The sequence below is a fragment of the Cryptotermes secundus genome, unplaced genomic scaffold, assembly GCF_002891405.2.
Source record: "Cryptotermes secundus unplaced genomic scaffold, Csec_1.0 scaffold314, whole genome shotgun sequence".
Classification (NCBI taxonomy): domain Eukaryota; kingdom Metazoa; phylum Arthropoda; class Insecta; order Blattodea; family Kalotermitidae; genus Cryptotermes; species Cryptotermes secundus.
This window is the reverse complement of record NW_019718273.1, coordinates 299608-316492: the sequence shown is the minus strand read 5'-3', so window position 1 is coordinate 316492 and position 16885 is coordinate 299608. Positions and strand designations below refer to the sequence as shown.

Below are 16885 nucleotides of genomic sequence, written 5' to 3'. Positions count from 1 at the left end.
AAAATTCCAAAAAAATTTTCAACAATTCTTCTTCCTCTAGAAAGGCGATAGTTAAAAATGCGCCTTTCATGATTAAGCACAGAAAAAGAATAGGGTTTCATGAAATTATCTTGTAACTGGAATGCCTCGTCCCCAACAAAGACATACAGAGCAGTTTTGTTACTTCCTGGAAGGTGCTCGGGAAGTGGAATATTCAGTTCACCTTTTTTGAGACTGTCCATTTGTTCCAACATCAGCCAACAAAACTTCGTACTTTGCATCAACTATTGCCATCAATACAACACTGAATGTTCATTTATAGTTGAACTAACGAGAGCCGGAATTCGCAGGTTTTTTTATCTAAATGTGTTTTCCGTCAACTGCACCAAGGCAGTGCGGAAATTGCCATTTTTCTTCGAAATCATGAGCGACTTGTTTCCACTCTTCTTCACTTTTAGGAAGCTAAAATCAGAAATTAAAATAACTATTTAATTATTTAATTTAATAATGATTTAGGTAACAAATATTTATGTTTTTGTTATACGTTGCTCCATCTTCTCCATCAACTTCTTCAGGACTTACACCCACAGTCAATTCGTTTACACAACCTAGCAGAAAGAGAAAGTCGGCCCCTTCATCACATGATCTCCTTACAAAGGCCACGCGGTATTTGGAAGCTGAAGACGATGAGTTTTTGATAGGGGCTAAGGGATACGCTGTGAAATTAAGGAAATTAACTCAGCAACAGCTAATGTTTGCTGATAAAGTAATCAATGAAACATTGTTTGATGGTCAAATGGGCCTTTTAACCAGAGGCAGCTATCTGGTTCACCCATCAGGGCCTTTATCCACTTCATCACCATCTCCCAGTTGGAGTTCAAATTCGTACCGTCAACATTCTGAACCCCAAACGGCAAGGACTCTGTTGGAGGGATTCTCGTACGATGACAACGAATACAATAATTTACAATAACATTATATACATACGTACATACCTACTCAATGTGTAAATTTTATTTTGTATTTCTATATACATGTACATTTTTATTTAGTGAGTATGGTAATAAACTATGGCTCCTATTTTATGAATATTTATTCAGTCATACCTATGGTCTTAGCAAATAATTAAAGTATGCTAACCTGAATAAAATTTTGCAGTGCTTTCCGTATTGCCATGCATGTTTCCATTATTATCTCTCCGAGTGCCTGAGGAGATACTCTCATTGAAAATGTCAAATCTTGAAAACTTCTCCCAGTTGCCAGGAACCGAAGAGTCGCAATCAGTCTCACATGCGGTGATACTGCTTCTCTCAAGACTGTGTCCTTTTTTCCGATGAGGGAAACAACTTTGCTCAATAAAATTTGAAATGTATTTTCGTCCATCCTTAGGTAATTTTTATAATCGTTAATTTCCCCTCCTTCTTGTAACTCATTCAGTAAATGGTAATCACTGGGTAAAACGCTTCTTTGCAGATACCAATCATTGCACCAACGTTCACGGCGTTTTCTCCTTTTGCCTTCTTCTTCTTCTAGCAACACTGCAGCAATTATGCAACAAACTGCAGCTCTTTTTTTTCTGTCACCCATTGAACTTTATTTATTTTAGAACACAACCAAACCTGTCGAAAGTGAAGAGAGAACTGAAGAAAAATCGGACTGAACTGAGGCAAAAACTGAAGGTATCCTACACACTTTCAGTTCAGATAAATGTACAGATTTTCACACAGTTATTTACGACAGATAACTGCACAGATAAACTGAAGGTGTGTAGCCCCCTTTAGACTGTCATATATTTCTTTGTATATTATTTTTATTTTGTGTCTCGGAAGAGGTATAAAACCACTGAGCCAGTATTACTTTGTGAGTAAAAGGCATCGTCGTCACTGTGACTCTCAGTATCAGTGTCAGACTGGCACTCTTTTTGACTACTATTACAATTACTTTGCATCACTATTTTGCGAGTATTACTAACAGGTGAGAGTCGACAGTCGTTGTCTGCTTTCCATGCAATACGGACAATTCTTCTTAATGACGAGGCAGCATTACACAGTTATTTAATTGCTACACCATGGGCCTCTCTTAAAATATTCTATATAAAGTAATATTGAATTTCCCTATTGTCTATGGAAATGCACACAAAGTATATCCAACGACTGATTCAATGTTTTTGAAAACATCATTAATAGTTTATCTTGTTATAATACTTCCAACTTTTAATTTTTATATAATCTGAACTTTTGTATTTTTTACATAAGCATTTTTAAATTTGTACGATTAACAGTGTTATATCCATTTTATGATTGCAGTTAAATGGTAGATTTTTGTTGATATGTATTTGCCTGATGATGGCCGATAGTGGCCAAAACATGTAGCAAAGCCACAGCTGAACACTGACTTTGATATTTTACTATTTGCTGTGTTGTGACGGTTCATTAAAGAGTTGTATATTGTAGCACACAGCAGGATGCATGAAATTAAGATTATAATTTATTCAATTTAGCTGTAAACCTCCCTCCCCCAAGATGAAACCTCAAAAACGTGCCCGATATTCAAAACTTCTCGATGCAGAAGAACTGGAGGAAATATTGATGGAAGAGCAATTTGATGAAGAGTTAGAAGAACTCAATGAGTTCACTGAACCTCATGAAAATATGTCATCATCATCATCATCAGGTAATGAGGCACAAGAAACGGAAATTAGGTTTCATGATAGAAGACCAGAGGATGCACCAAAGGTACTAGACTTCACTGGTCCTCCGAGGGGACTCAATAGATCAGCTGCTCCCAATATAAATGCATAGTCCTCTCCTTTCTCCATTTTCATTCTGTTTTTCCAGCAAATATTCCAAATTTTGTTACAAGAAACCAACAGATATTTCCACCAATTTATGGCATGCCAAGATGCTCTAGGCCCTTCTGTTCAACTGCCTGACGTTACAATTGAAGAGATATATAACTTTTTGGCAATAATTATTCAAATGGGCCACGATCAACGGGACACCCTCAAAGATCATTGGCCAAGAGATGAGCAATACTACACTCCATTCTACTGTAACACCATGGTACGAGACCATTTCTTCCATATTTTGAGATTCCTTTATTTTGAAAATAATGAAGCTCCTCCCAATCAAGATGACCCAGAGTATGATAGGCTCTGGAAAATTAGAAACATTTTTGACAATCTCAAAAACAAATTTTGTGAACTTTACAATCCAGCAGAACGTCTTGCTTTGATGAAGTCACAGTGTTGTTCAAAGGAAGAGTGATTTTTCGTCAGTATATTCCAAAGAAACACAAAAGATTTGGTATAAAAATGTACAAGCTTTGCGATTTTTTGGGGTATACTTATGACATGATAGTTTATTTGGGCAAACAAAGGCAACTTGCGACAGAAGAAATTACATCAACACATGGCATTCTTCTCCAGCTAATTCGAAGAGTTGAAGACTTGGGACACAAAATTTACATGGACAGTTATTTCAGTTCTCCTGCTTTATTTGATGATCTTTTAGACAGGAAAATAAATTCATGTGGCACCGTTCGCAATGATAGGCGTGGAGTGCCACAAGAAAGTCTGCCCAAGTCAATGAAATTGAAAAAAGGGGATACTGTTACAAGAGTCAAGGGACATCTAAGTGTTGTTTGTTGGAAAGACAAGCGTGATGTGTATGTTCTGACGAATATGCACCCTCCTCCATTGGAAGGCAACTTCCGAGATGAATCTGGCCATGCTGTCAAACCCCATGTAATTGAAGACTACAATGCACACATGGGCTTTGTATATAAATCTGACAGGATGGTAAACAGTTATGGCATTGCTCGGAGGACACGGAAGTGGACAAAGAAATTGTTTTTCCACCTTCTAGATATGACTATTCTAAAGCATATCTATTACACAAGTCATGTGGTGGAAAAATGACACATAAAAAAATTCAGCGAAATATTGATGTGGGATTTGATTCTTCAATTGCATGAGGTGAATATCATGGTCAGTGGCGTTTCTCGGGGGAGGCCAACTGAGTCGACTGGAGGTGGAACATTCACAACACTGGCCAACCAAAGGGAAACAAAGACGTCGTGTTTGTTCTCAAAATAAGAAAAGCAGAAGCATGCTTTACTATTGTAAAAAGTGTAATGTTGCGCTGTGTGTGGTGGACTGCTTCGAGAAGTGGCACACGCATGTCAGAGTGTGAGGTATCATAAACTGTGAAGTGACGCAGTTCAAACTCGCATATACAATAACAAAATGTTATTAATGTTAATAAATGTTAATTTATATTAAAACAATAATTTTCAGGTGTTAAATAAATGCATTTTAAGTTCAAGTTACTGACAAAATGTTATTGTATATAGCGTGATTATATTTACAATATCACCATGATTCAAGTTGAAGAAAAAGCAACAGGGAAGTCCTTTGGAATTTCATAACATATCTATATAAATAAAAATGTAAATGCTCGTTTGTCTCTCCTCGAAGATCTCTGAAAGTTCTTCACCGATTGCTTTGAAATTTGACACAACATTTCATTCGAACACGCACGTTTTTATATACCTATTATATAGATGTCACGCCTGTGACAGGTAAAAAACGTGTTATGCGTCGTCCATCGAATACCAACAGATCGTTGCCTAGGAATAACCGTGGCAACGAACTGTTGAGACAGCGGATCGTTGCCTAGGAATATAAACAGTCTACAGGAAGCCGCCGCCAGAGACAGTCAAGATCCAGCCATGACAACATAGGCAGCATAGCACTGGGCCAGAAGCTAGGCGAAATAGGATTGGTTTTGTTACTGCAAGTGGCAATTCTTGCAAAGTGTATAAGTGTAAAAGTGAGGAAAAATAAATACTCGCGTGATAGATTTTGATTTAATTATTTCATGTTACATTGCGTTGGAATTGGGCTGTGTCGTTTACCATAGCATTCATTTCGTGAGTATAGTTTATTTTTTGTTGTTTTTCATTTCGTTTTCCTAACTGTTTCCCTATTTTCTGGTGCAATTAGCGGTGGGATTAAGCTGTGTTGATTGATCTGCGTTTGAATTGGGCTGTGTCGTTTACCATAGTGTTCATTTCGTGAGTATAGTTTATTTTTCGTTGTTTTTCATTTCGGTTTCCTAACTGTTTCCCTTATTTTCTGGTGCAATTAGCGGTGGGATTAAGTTGTGTCGATTGATCTGCGTTTGAATTGAAATATTTTGTCAGTATTTTTTATTTTTCTTGTTTCTTCTTTCTTTTCCAGTTCGTGTTCTTTCCTTTTTTAATGTTTTGCAATTTCATATGTTTTTGTTATAACTTCCTTTCTTCTTCTATTATGTAGATGTCACACCTGTGACAGGTAAAAACATGGAAAAGTATTAATTGTATTCAATATTAATATATTGTAACGCGTTATACGTCGTCCATCGAATACCAACAGATCGTTGCCTAGGAATAACCGTGGCAACGAGCAGTTGTGGCAACGAAATTTTCGTTTTGATTTTATTATTTCATGTTACATTGCGTTGGAATTGGGCTGAGTCGTTTACCGTAGCATTCATTTTGTGAGTATACTTTATTTTTCATTGTTCTTCATTTCGTTTTCTTTTCTGTTTCCCTTATTTTCCAGTGCAATTGGCGGTGGGATTGGGCTGTGTCAACTGATCTGCGTTTGAATTGAAATATTTTGTCAGTATTTTTTATTTTTTTTTGTTCTTCTTTGTTTTCCAGTTCGTGTTCTTTCCTTTTTTAATGTTTTGCAATTATTTATGTGTTTAAGATAAGACATTGTATAAATATCTATATATACATAATAACTTTCTTTCTTCTTCTTCGGTGCAATTGATCTGCTTTAGTTCATCCAAATAATGCCTCGCAGAAGATCAAACTTAGGTCGTACTCGCGGAGCGGAAGCAATGCGTCGAGTAATTTCAAATCAAACTGGGGATGAACGGGCAGACTGAGCCACAGCAAGGCGTGGCCGGGCACAGCTAGTATATAATTAAGATTATATTTTGCATTTCATGACAAAATATTCACAGTTAATTTTCATTTGTAAAACTTGCTCTTTTGTGTATCTGTAGAAAATTTTATTGTCTTTCAGGTTCTTTTTAGTTCATATTTCTATGTTGCATATAACGGAAAATATGCATTTTTTTCTGAAAGTCTGCAGTGTTAATTAATTAGGGTGATTTAAATTCCGGCCATACAGGGCTGCTGGAAATTTAAAAGTCTGTATGTTAAAGGTTAACTTTCCAGTGCCGGGCGTCGTACATAGCATGGCGGCATTTAAATGCCACATCTCGCCGGGCGACGTTGTGCGTCTTGTGCTGCTTTTCATATAAAGTAATATTTTTGCTATGAAATGAAAGAGGAAATTTCTGTCTATCATTTCGTATATTCGTTATCCCACTTTGAACTTCCCGAGGTATTTTTTTTTCCATTAGAAGTCTCTGAAGAAGTTTTGTAGCTCACCGTCTAGGGTGCAGTATTGCCGTACAAATCTATTTCCATCTGTTGGAGAGTTAGGAACTAAATATGCTAGGTTTATAGTCTGTGATCTTGTGTGTTGGTCGAAGCAAAGTCTGTGATCTCTCTGCATGTTGGTCGAAAAAAAAAATCGATTTCCATTCAGCCAGTGACTAGTGCTGCCTCTTGAACGGAATGAGAAACCGCGTGTAGAAAACCTAACAAGAATGATACGTGACACTGACCTCTGATATGACTGCAGTTGGAAATGATAAACAAATGCCTTGTTTGCATTCCTTGAGGTTCCCTTTCGTTCCACATAGCTTATGCAGTTTGCATGTAGCAGCCATGGCAGGAACAAGCAAGGGATGTTCGTGTGTGTTGAGTGATGAGTGATGAGGACATACAGTGTTTGGTTGAAAGTGATTCAGAACAAAGTCTATCAGATTCGGATTTTGACTCTGAAAACGAGTTAGATGATCGTGCTTTGATGGATGCTGTTGGAAATGAGGGCAGCGATGAAGATAACAGTGCAAATCAAGAATTCGTTTGGGAGGATATGCAGAACTATAGGGGTCAGAGAGAACATTTCACGGGCAGTGTCGGAGCTCAAGGCCCTGCGAAAGATGTAACAGAAATTGTGGACGTTTTCGAGTTGTTTTTCAACAAGGAACTTATTGAAACCACAGTCGCAGAAACAAATAGATATGCAGAGCAGTTTCTACGGGGGTGTGAACCATCAGTGAAGTCGCATTCTAAGGCATGGAAACCCGTGACAGAGGGAGAGATTTATGTTGTCTTGGGTTTGTTCATGCTCATGGGCATTGTATAGAAACCAACTCTTCGGTCTTATTTTACAACAAAAAGAGTAATTTCAACACCAGGATTTAGAGACATTATAACGCGAGACAGACTGGAGCTAATATGTAAATATTTGCATTTCGCCAACAATGAAAACATCAGCACTTTTGAAGGACCAAAAAAACTGTTCAAAATTTACCCAATAATTTTCCATCTCAATAAGAAATTTCAGGAACTCTTTCTCCCAAACCAGGACATTTCAGTTGACGAATCTATGACACTTTGGAAAGGCCGTCTGTCTTTCAAACAGTACCTCCCTCTGAAGGCAGCCAAATTTGGAATTAAAACTTACGAGTTGTGTGACTCCACCACGGGGTATTTATGGTCATTCATCGTATATACAGGCAAGGATACAGAACTTGACTCCCCCTTGATCACAGCGGACACCAACAAAACTTCAGCCATTGTCCTGAAACTGGTAGAACCTCTCCTGAATCAAGGTCGGACTCTGTGGATGGATAATTTTTACAATTCCCCAACTCTGGCCAGGGTACTGAAGATAACGCACAAGACTGACTGTGTTGGCACTCTGAAATTGAATCGTAAGAATGTGCCTCCAAAAGTGAAAAACACTAAACTAAAAAAAGGCGAAATCGTGGCACAACATTCTGGACCCGTTTCTGTCACAAAGTGGTTCGACAAAAAAATAGTCACCATGATCTCCACCTATCACAGTCACGACACCAGGACTGTTACAGTTAGAGGCAAGGAGGTGGCGAAACCAGTTTCAGTATTGGACTACAATAAGTCAATGGGAGGGGCCGATTTGAAGGACCAGCTGCTTCACCCTTATTTGATCGAGAGGAAGCACATGAATAAGTGGTACATGAAGCTGTTTCGCAGGCTCCTAAATGCCTCAATTCTGAATTCAATGATAGTGTACAGGAGTAACACAGGCACACAAATTCAGCAATTATCATTCAGAATTCAGTTGACTGAGGGCCTGTTCGTGAAATATGTGAGTGCTGTGGAACATAAAGTGCCGGGTTCACATCCATCAGACAACACAGTGCCCCGTCTAACAGAACAACATTTTATCAGCAAGATTCCTCCAACGGCAAAGAAATCTAGACCACAGAGAAAGTGTGTTGTGTGTCAGAAGCGCAGGAGGAGAAGGGACACAGTGTACTGGTGTGATGCATGCGGCGTGGGCCTCTGCATTGAGTGTTTCCGCGACTACCACACACGACTGAATTTTTAAGGTAATGCAATACTATTGTTCATAATTTTTATACGCTTACTGGCCCAAAAATAATTTTAAAGTAGTGTGGATCAATACTCTAATTCTATATACTTCTCTGGATGTTGTGTGAAAATCTGAAAAACAAAACTCCAGTTTTTCCCCATTTATTAGGCATTAAGTTAAGTGCTGCATTCTCTGAGTTAATCATTTAAATAGCCGCCGGCATTGGAGTGGAAAAACGATTTAAACCCCCCCGGTACTGAAGGGTTAAACAGTATGGACAGTATTGGTGTGGAGAAAGAGAAAACACCAGGAAAATTTATGGCAGACAAAAAGAAGTTGACCATCAGTGTTCCTCATCAAACCAACAGACTTTAGATCCCAACTCACCTCCTTATTGAAGCCAAGTTTCTCAAAACGACAGAGGTGAGACAACAAACATTCACAGAACTAGAAATGGGATTAGTTGCGGACTGGAACTTGAACCCCAACTGAAAAGCGAACACAAGATCGTCAAGACCAGAACTTTTCTGACAGTGATACATATAAATTTAACTCTTTGGATATGAGTGAGATAACTGTCTTTTAAACCAATGAAGCAAGTTTAAATTATTGCCCATGTGTAGAAGTTAAATTCGGAGACCAGGTAGTCATTTGCTACATTGACAACGGGTCTGAAGTGTCCATAATTTGAGAAACTGTACAATCAACTAGTACAGGAAGGGTTACCAACAAACGAGATTTGAATTAATAACACAGTCCTCACCACAGCATCTGGTAACAGGACAAAGCAGCTTAAGATCTAGGTATACTTAGAATTTGCTATTGGACAGGATGTGTTTGAAAATGTGTTCTTAGTGTCACCACAGTTAATTGGGTCAGTCACTGTTGGGTGTGACTTTGCAAGGGATTGTGGGATGATCACAGATTTTAATGACAAATATATCAGTTATATATTGAGGAAATGTGAATTTAGCCAGAGAATAGCTGAAGTAGATAACAGTAATTCTTTGCCATAGGATTGTTTATTTAAGAAGTTTTCCAAGATCAATGACCCCTGACAGTCATATACTGTGAGTGAGCAAGCCAGAGCCACTTACAGCTGTTCAAAGCAGTTTTGAAGGGTTCACAGTAAAAATAGAATGGAAGAAGCCTCTGTTTGTGAGAGAGATGGAAGTGGTTTCAGCGGGATGAGAAATTCCTTCCTAGTGAAGCAGTAAATAAAGCAGTTATGTCACTGTGCAAGTCCCATACATGTATGTTTAATGATGACAGGAATAAAGCTAATGAGTTTACTGATGGAGACAGAGTTTTATTTGTTCATTGAACAGATAGCATATTTTATAATGCAGAAGAAGAAGACAATTTTGAGAAGCTGAGGCATAGTGAATGTAAGGAGTTGGAAGGGATCCCACTAAATTCAATTCAGATTCAAAAATCTAATAATGACACTCCAGACTGCAAAATTATTTCTCCTACTGAGATGGCTACTTTGATTCATAAGAACCAGAACCTGTTCTTGTCAGAGAAAGAAAACTTAATAAATCTGATGATGAAATACAGAGATAGCTTAACTTCAAAGCCAGGGAAATGTACTCTGATGGAGTATGAATTTAAATTAACAGAGAAGAACCCAGTTATAAGTTATTGCCGTGTTATACGTTTCGCTGTATGCTCAATAATTAGGAAACAGATATGTCAGATGATTAAGGATGATATATTAGAGATATCCGAATCTCCATACATAAACCCTGTCACTGTAGTGCACAGAGAAGGAAAGGAGCCTAGATTCTGCACTGACACTCGTCATGTCAACAAAGATACCATCCCAGACCACAAGAGAACCACGAGTTGCTCCAAAGATTTTATGGAACTAAATTTATGACTTCTCTGGAGTTCAGTAATAACTGTTGCTGATGCCCTTACACAGCATTTTTGTTAGACTCAACTGTATATCAGCACAAGGGAGTGCCTTATGGTTTTTGGAATTCCTTTTCTGGTTTTGTAAGAGCACTCAAATTAGCACTGGGCAATGAGACTTCTGAATTCATCATTTATTACATACTAATATTTTAATTCATAACGTAGAAGCACCAGCCTCCCAAGCGAGAGTGAACGAGATTGAGAGAATGAGCGAAAGAGAGAGAGAGAGATAGAGACAGTCAGAAAGAAGAAAAAAATGTGGATGATGGGGATACATGTGGATGTCCTAGCACTTTAGCAGTGAACCACTTGGGACCAACTGGCCTTAAGGAAGAAGCGAATGTAATGGTTGGAGAACAGCCACTGCAAGAGGAGTAGCCGAACCACAAAACACAACGAGAAGAAACCTCGGAAGAAAAGTAAATGTGGTGCACCAATAGGCTATTCAGGACGAACAGCCTTAAGGAGGGAGCAATGTGACGTGTTTTATGTCATCCATCGCTGAGCAACAAAAGAACGTAAATTGCTGAGACTGTTGCGTAGCAATACCCGTAGCAACGAGTGTTCATTGCATAACAATGCTCGGTAAACACCCCTCCCCACTAGGTTGTGACATCACGCAACAGTAGGGCGTCTATTGCTAGGCAATGCATTAAGTCTACAACCCAAATGAAGCTCTCATGCAAAAGGCCCTCCGTGCGGTATCCCGCAACATCATAGGCATCAAACTGAGAGGCCATAAGGTGAATACTGCTCTGCTTGTTACCAGCTAAAATCCTGTGTCATCAAGGAGAGGAACGAATGCAAGTCCCACAGATGATTCCCATGTGTTCAGCTAACAGTGCGACACCTGTTTCTGTAACTACATCAGCAACCACAACAGTAAATGAGAACATATCATCTTCATATTTATGTATTTAAATTAAGTTCAAAAACATAATACGGATCCTTATTTAGTGAACTGAATGATAACTGGATGCAGTTTAGCAGCTTAAAGCCGAACACTGATGTTGGCTTGATACAGGGGCCGAAACATGTTGTGTCTATAAAAGCTTTAATAAAATAAATGTTGATCCTGTAGTGTCCTCTTTGTTTTTAAAATACAGAATGCTGGTTAGACAGTATAATCCCTATGGGAGATGGAATGGCATGTATCAGTCAGCATCATGCAGAACTTGAATTTTTTAACCCCCAGTGTGGGAATGTGCAAGCCATCTCCAAGCTCCTAAATCTTTCTTCAGGTTCTGAAGTGTAAGGACATGAGAGATCCTGCATGCTGTAACAGTCCAAACCTTTTAATACTCTTTAATGGATGCTATGTTCCCCTTTAGCCATTTCAATAGTGTGACTGATTTATAAGGGAGACCCATCCATTAAGAAGTTATGACTTGCTTTTCGCATTTAGACAGGAACAACTGCCTTGTTTTGTTACCTGCAGCTTGGGTGACCACAAAAGGGACATGGCCCATTATGAAAAGACATGTCCGTAGTTTGCCGAACATGTAAATGTTGTTTTGCTAATAGGGCAGCTGTTATAAAAGTGTCTTCGAAAGGGTGTAATTAGACCCTAAACTAAGAAATAACCGCTTTCACATGTAGAGTTCCGGGTTAAATATCTTTGGATCTCTTCATTCTAAAAGTTAATAATGTGACTGTCTAGTACTGATGGTATGATGAATTGGCAGTTAAAATCAGCCATTAGGAAACTATTCTTGTCTGGGAGAAAGGCCATCAGTTCAAATCCTTTACAGTGGATGAGGTGACGCTCCCGCAGAATAGAGTGGGCAGAAGCACTTGGCATTTTGAATTCACATGAGGTAGACATCTTTGGACTGTACTCTCCAAGTATATCTAAATTTAACAGTCTTTATTTGGTTCGATTAATCTTTTATAATATAAAAAGGGCACATTACTCCGCACTTGCAAATAAAGTTATAGTGTTTGCTTCTGAAATAAACAATTTGTGATTAAGCAGAAATAGAGTCTTTGATTTGTATCAGCGGACTAGCTTTAAATGTGTAGTCTCCGCGTTGCCCCAGTTATTACCGTGACACAACCCTGAGAAGAGTCAAGTGTTCTACCGAAGCGGGCAAATAAATGAGTCAAGTGTTCTACCGAAGCAGGCAAATAAATGATCAAGTGTTCTACCGAAGCGGGCAAATAAATAAATAAACATAAAGATAGAAAAAGGACGGTCACAAGAAGTGGCGCCCAACGGTTGCGAGAAGTGACAGCCGAAGTGCGGTTGTAATGCTCCAAAACCCAATTCATTAAATAAGTTCAGTGAAGTAGACTCACAGTTCAAGTAAGGAATCACAACTATAAACATTTACGAAAAATAAATTAAGAGTGTGGTGTGCAGAACAATGCAGCTGAATCGTCAAGCTGAACCAACTTCCCATTTATGGGTTAATTCCAGCAACATTACCCTATTTATTTATTATTATTATTATTAGAGGGGGTGGGTTTCCCCATGCACTTAGACCAGTTATTGGTCCATTGTGCGTCCCCCTTTAATTTCTACTGTCACCATACCCTACCAGTACTGGTGCATGCTATCAGCCCCGTTCAGCCAACGAGGTCAGCTGTCGGTACATGAAATTTCCCCCATCTACCAGAGGCATTGGAAACTACTTGGGTGGGAAATTGTTGCCTAATTTTGCTCAGAGGTCTCCTAGAGACACGAGGATCTTTTACATGCCGTAAATCTAAGACACGGGATCCATGGCTTAAAGTCCCCCCCGGAGGACTTGTTCCCTGAATTTTTCCGCCCTTAAAAATTCCACGACCTCCGCCGGGTTTGAACCCGCATACCTTGAGTCATGAGGTGGGAACATTACTCCTAGACTACGGAGGCCGCTCCTGTAATGTTACCCTAAGTCTCATGCCAATCAATCCAGGTAGTTTCCCATACCTACAACCTACATACCAATCATCATTAGTTAGATCTCTAAGGACAACTTGCAGTGCCCATCATATGCCACCCGAAAATAGAAACAGGTGTAGTAGGGATAACACCATTCTGACCAAACCAATATTACAAAGACAGGTTGGAAAAGAGCTGTGTCAAGTCATATTATATAATACTGCCTGATGACAGTTTCATGAGGACCAAAATATGTAGTGGTAAGAAATAAAATTCAATCTGATAAATACTGATTGATGGAAAAAACATTTTTGTTGTGTCAAAGGGCAATTTTACTTAACCATATGTTTGTGACACACAACAGGATACACATTGTGAAAACAGAGGCAATCATTTTTTCATAGAAAAGGTGACCTTTTGGTCCAAATTTGGAAAGATAAATGATGCACATGATTAATATAATTCATGAATCAGAATTGGCAAACTCAGGAGACAAATTGGGGGGGGGGCAATAAAGATATCCAGTTGTACTTTAGAATATAATAAATACATGAAAGCTGTAGACAGAGCCAATCAGTACCTAAGCTATTATTCATTCTTGGGGAAGGGGGATAATGTGATATGAAGTACTGTATTGTGTCCCCTGAATTCTACCCTGTTCAATGCATTTTTTGTATATACAACTTTACACCAAAATCAGAATGCAAATCCATATTTTTGCATGAGATTGGAGCACATGGATCACTGCAAAGTATAACAGTCCAGTTCAGATGATGCTCAACCTCCTGCAAAGGAATTAATGCCCTGAGTCCCTAACAGGACCTCCAAACCAGACTATCAGGAGACTTCAATAAACATAAAGTGTGGAAAAATAATTGCATCCAGACCAGGAAAGAAGAAATAGCTAAGACGGCAGTATAGGGTTTGTGCTACATACAGAAGTAGTAGTGAGATGAAATGAATTTGTAAATTCTGCATTGGTATTGATACATAAAGGTTCTTGTTTTGAAAATTAATTCCATAAAATGCTACTGAATTACCTACATGAATTTTAACACAATTCAACTTAAAAACATAATCTGTAAGAAGAGCCAGCAGTGGGAAGCTCACAGGTCATTTGTACAAGGCCCATTTATGAATTCTGCAAAACTCACATTGTGAAAAATATGGAGAAGCATCAACAGCCTACACCCAAATAAAATAATAGTAAACTGTAATGATTTCAAAATGTAATAATTATGTATGTTTAATAAATATAACCCAAGCACCTATTACCTATTATTCTTTTATCTGATAATCATGCACCCTGTGTTATAACAGTGAAAGTCAGATGTAGACCACCAATGCCAGAAGTTTCCCAACCTGATCTTGAACATCAAAATGTTGCTCCTTGCCTCAAGGTATTAAATGTATGTAAAATATCTGAGTACTGGGTTTTTAGTCAAAAGGACATACCAGTCTGCAATGTGTTAACGAACTCTCTGCTTACTATTCCAAGTACCATAACACCACAACAACGCAAATAACAATTGCTGTGAAGCAGGTGGCTTGAAGCAAGAGAAATGTTACCGAGACCTCCTGACATGTCTTCTGTTTCTCAGAAGTTGGGTGCTACTCTTGTAGGAGTTGTGAGCAGCAAGTCCATGGTTTTGCACACCCAGCCAGCAATATCAACGTACTCTGATTCTGCTTTCTTTACCCATTCATGATTCTGAAACCAAAACATGAATCAGCACTCTATATCTATCAAGTTTAAAGGACTTTCCTCTTGAACTATTATACATGAGAAAAACTGTGGTTTTCTAAATTACAGGCTATTGTGAAACCTTCTTTTCTCACTTTCTTACATGGTGCATATTTTATTATGAACAGGCTTTACATGCTATTGTCAACAATTAAATGGAAGTAACAAGGCGCTCAAAAATACTGTCATGTTACTGGCACTTTACACTCCAGAGATCAAAATTAAAGTCTCACAGAGAACTGAAATATCTGAATACACTTATGAGAACCACCTGTCTGAATATGTTTCCCCTGCAAATTCGTGTCATGTTTCCCATCAGGTTACCTTCTTCATTACATTGTTTCCTTTCAATACCTACTATAGAATGTTATTCACAGGGCAGTAATGTTCTATAATTAACCTCTGGGTTCTACAAAGAGCAGGGAGATTTTCCTGTAATCAAAATATCATTTCTCTTTGATTCAGTTAAAATCCAGAAGAGATTAATACCCTGCAGTGTTTGCCTGCCACCTTTCTGTCACTACCTACTTCTCTAAAAGAAAGATAGGCAAACACCCATCATCCCTGTTTCCACTGTCGGCGACATAATTCCAAGATTCCAAGGCAGACAGACCAGCATGAGACTCCTAATGAAGTACTGGTCCTCAGATGAAACACAACGGTCAAGCATACTAATTTCGACTGGAAAGAATCACTTTCGAGATAAAGGAATCAGATATCTACAAGCAATAGCTACATACAAAATTCAACAATGATATGCAATTTAGGGTGATGAATCTTACACTTTTGGACTCACGTTCATCAAAAGTCCTGGACTCATGACATGATTTATGGTCATCTTACACTTGTGTCAAAGTAACAGTGCCTAATTATCATTCATGATGGAGTAAATAATTTGTAAATGCTCTACTTGTGTAGATATCTCACCAGATGAGAGATAATTACCTCAAATGAACCAATAAGATTATGAGAAAAGGATAAGAGAAAAATATGACCCAAACTTAAAAATGCCCCATACCACAATGTGAAGAAAAACGATGCTCCAAGCCATGAATTGAGACACTGACTTCAAGGGGAGGGAATTCTATTTAGTACTGACATGCTGAAATCCAGTCTTAACTGAACCAATAAAGAACTTTAATGCATTCATCAGATACTGGAAAAAAAATTAAGCAAAATGATACAGAACATCAGCTATTTATAGACTTCAAGAAAGCCTATGATTCTTTTAAAAAGAAAGTACTGTACAATATTTTCACTGACTCTGGTATACCCACAAAACCAGTCTGGCTTATTAAAAAATGTGTTCAAATGAAACCTATAGTAAAGTCTGTAAAGGTAAGCATCTGTCAGGTGTGTCTTCTATTCAAAATGTTGTAAAACAATGTAATGCTTTATCACTATTGCTTTTCAAATTTTTATTCATGATATGCCATTAGGAAGGTCCAAGAAATCCAGGCGGGATGGAACAGGACACACCAGGTTCTGATCTCTGCTGATGATATAAATCTCTTGGGGAATAACATGAATGCCACAAAGAAAAACACAGAAGCTCTAACTGATGCTGACAAGGCTAGTCAAAAAGCAAACAAAGAGAAAATTAAATATATGTTGATATCTTGTCACCTGAATGCAGAGCAGAATCAAAACATGATGATACTCATAGCTAACCAATCCCTTAAAAATGTGGCAAAGTTAAAATATTTGGGAATGAAAGCAATAAATTTAATTCATGAGGAAATTACAAGCAGATTAAATTTGTGCAATTTAGAACCTTTTGGCTTTTCACCAGCTGTTAAAAACATGAAGATTAAAACATACAGAACTGTATTACCTATAGTGTGTATGGGTGTGGAACAGTCTCTTAACATTTTTGTAAGAG

The 16885-nt window shown here is 38.2% G+C and overlaps 4 protein-coding genes across 8 annotated transcripts in view; 3 read left to right on the top strand and 1 right to left on the bottom strand.

Annotated features, from left to right (window-relative positions):
• Positions 1 to 316: 316 nt before the first annotated feature.
• LOC111874579 (dual specificity mitogen-activated protein kinase kinase dSOR1) overlaps positions 317 to 16885 on the bottom strand; it is a 41123-nt gene continuing 24554 nt past the window's right edge. Inside the window, exons 8-9 of one of the 5 annotated variants that reach the window (XR_002844598.2) lie at positions 14715 to 14970; positions 317 to 1598 (exon numbers count right to left, since the gene is read on the bottom strand). Coding sequence is in view for 3 of the 5 variants with exons in the window: in XM_023870391.2 (XP_023726159.1) it covers positions 14857 to 14970 (114 nt within the window). In the remaining 2 variants the exon portion in view is untranslated. Of the gene's footprint in view, positions 1599 to 8861; positions 8962 to 13193; positions 14971 to 16885 lie in introns of those variants that run through there. The other 4 variants (XM_023870391.2, XR_002844601.2, XM_023870470.2 and 1 more) reach the window with 4 other exon arrangements.
• Positions 3332 to 3898, top strand: LOC111874057. The gene has a single exon (XM_023869271.1). The coding sequence runs from the start codon at positions 3332 to 3334 to the stop codon at positions 3896 to 3898; it is 567 nt and encodes a 188-aa protein (XP_023725039.1).
• Positions 6815 to 7258, top strand: LOC111873985 (piggyBac transposable element-derived protein 4-like). The gene has a single exon (XM_023869132.1). The coding sequence runs from the start codon at positions 6815 to 6817 to the stop codon at positions 7256 to 7258; it is 444 nt and encodes a 147-aa protein (XP_023724900.1).
• LOC111873910 (piggyBac transposable element-derived protein 4) lies at positions 7502 to 8488 on the top strand. Its single transcript, XM_023869036.1, has one exon. The coding sequence runs from the start codon at positions 7502 to 7504 to the stop codon at positions 8486 to 8488; it is 987 nt and encodes a 328-aa protein (XP_023724804.1).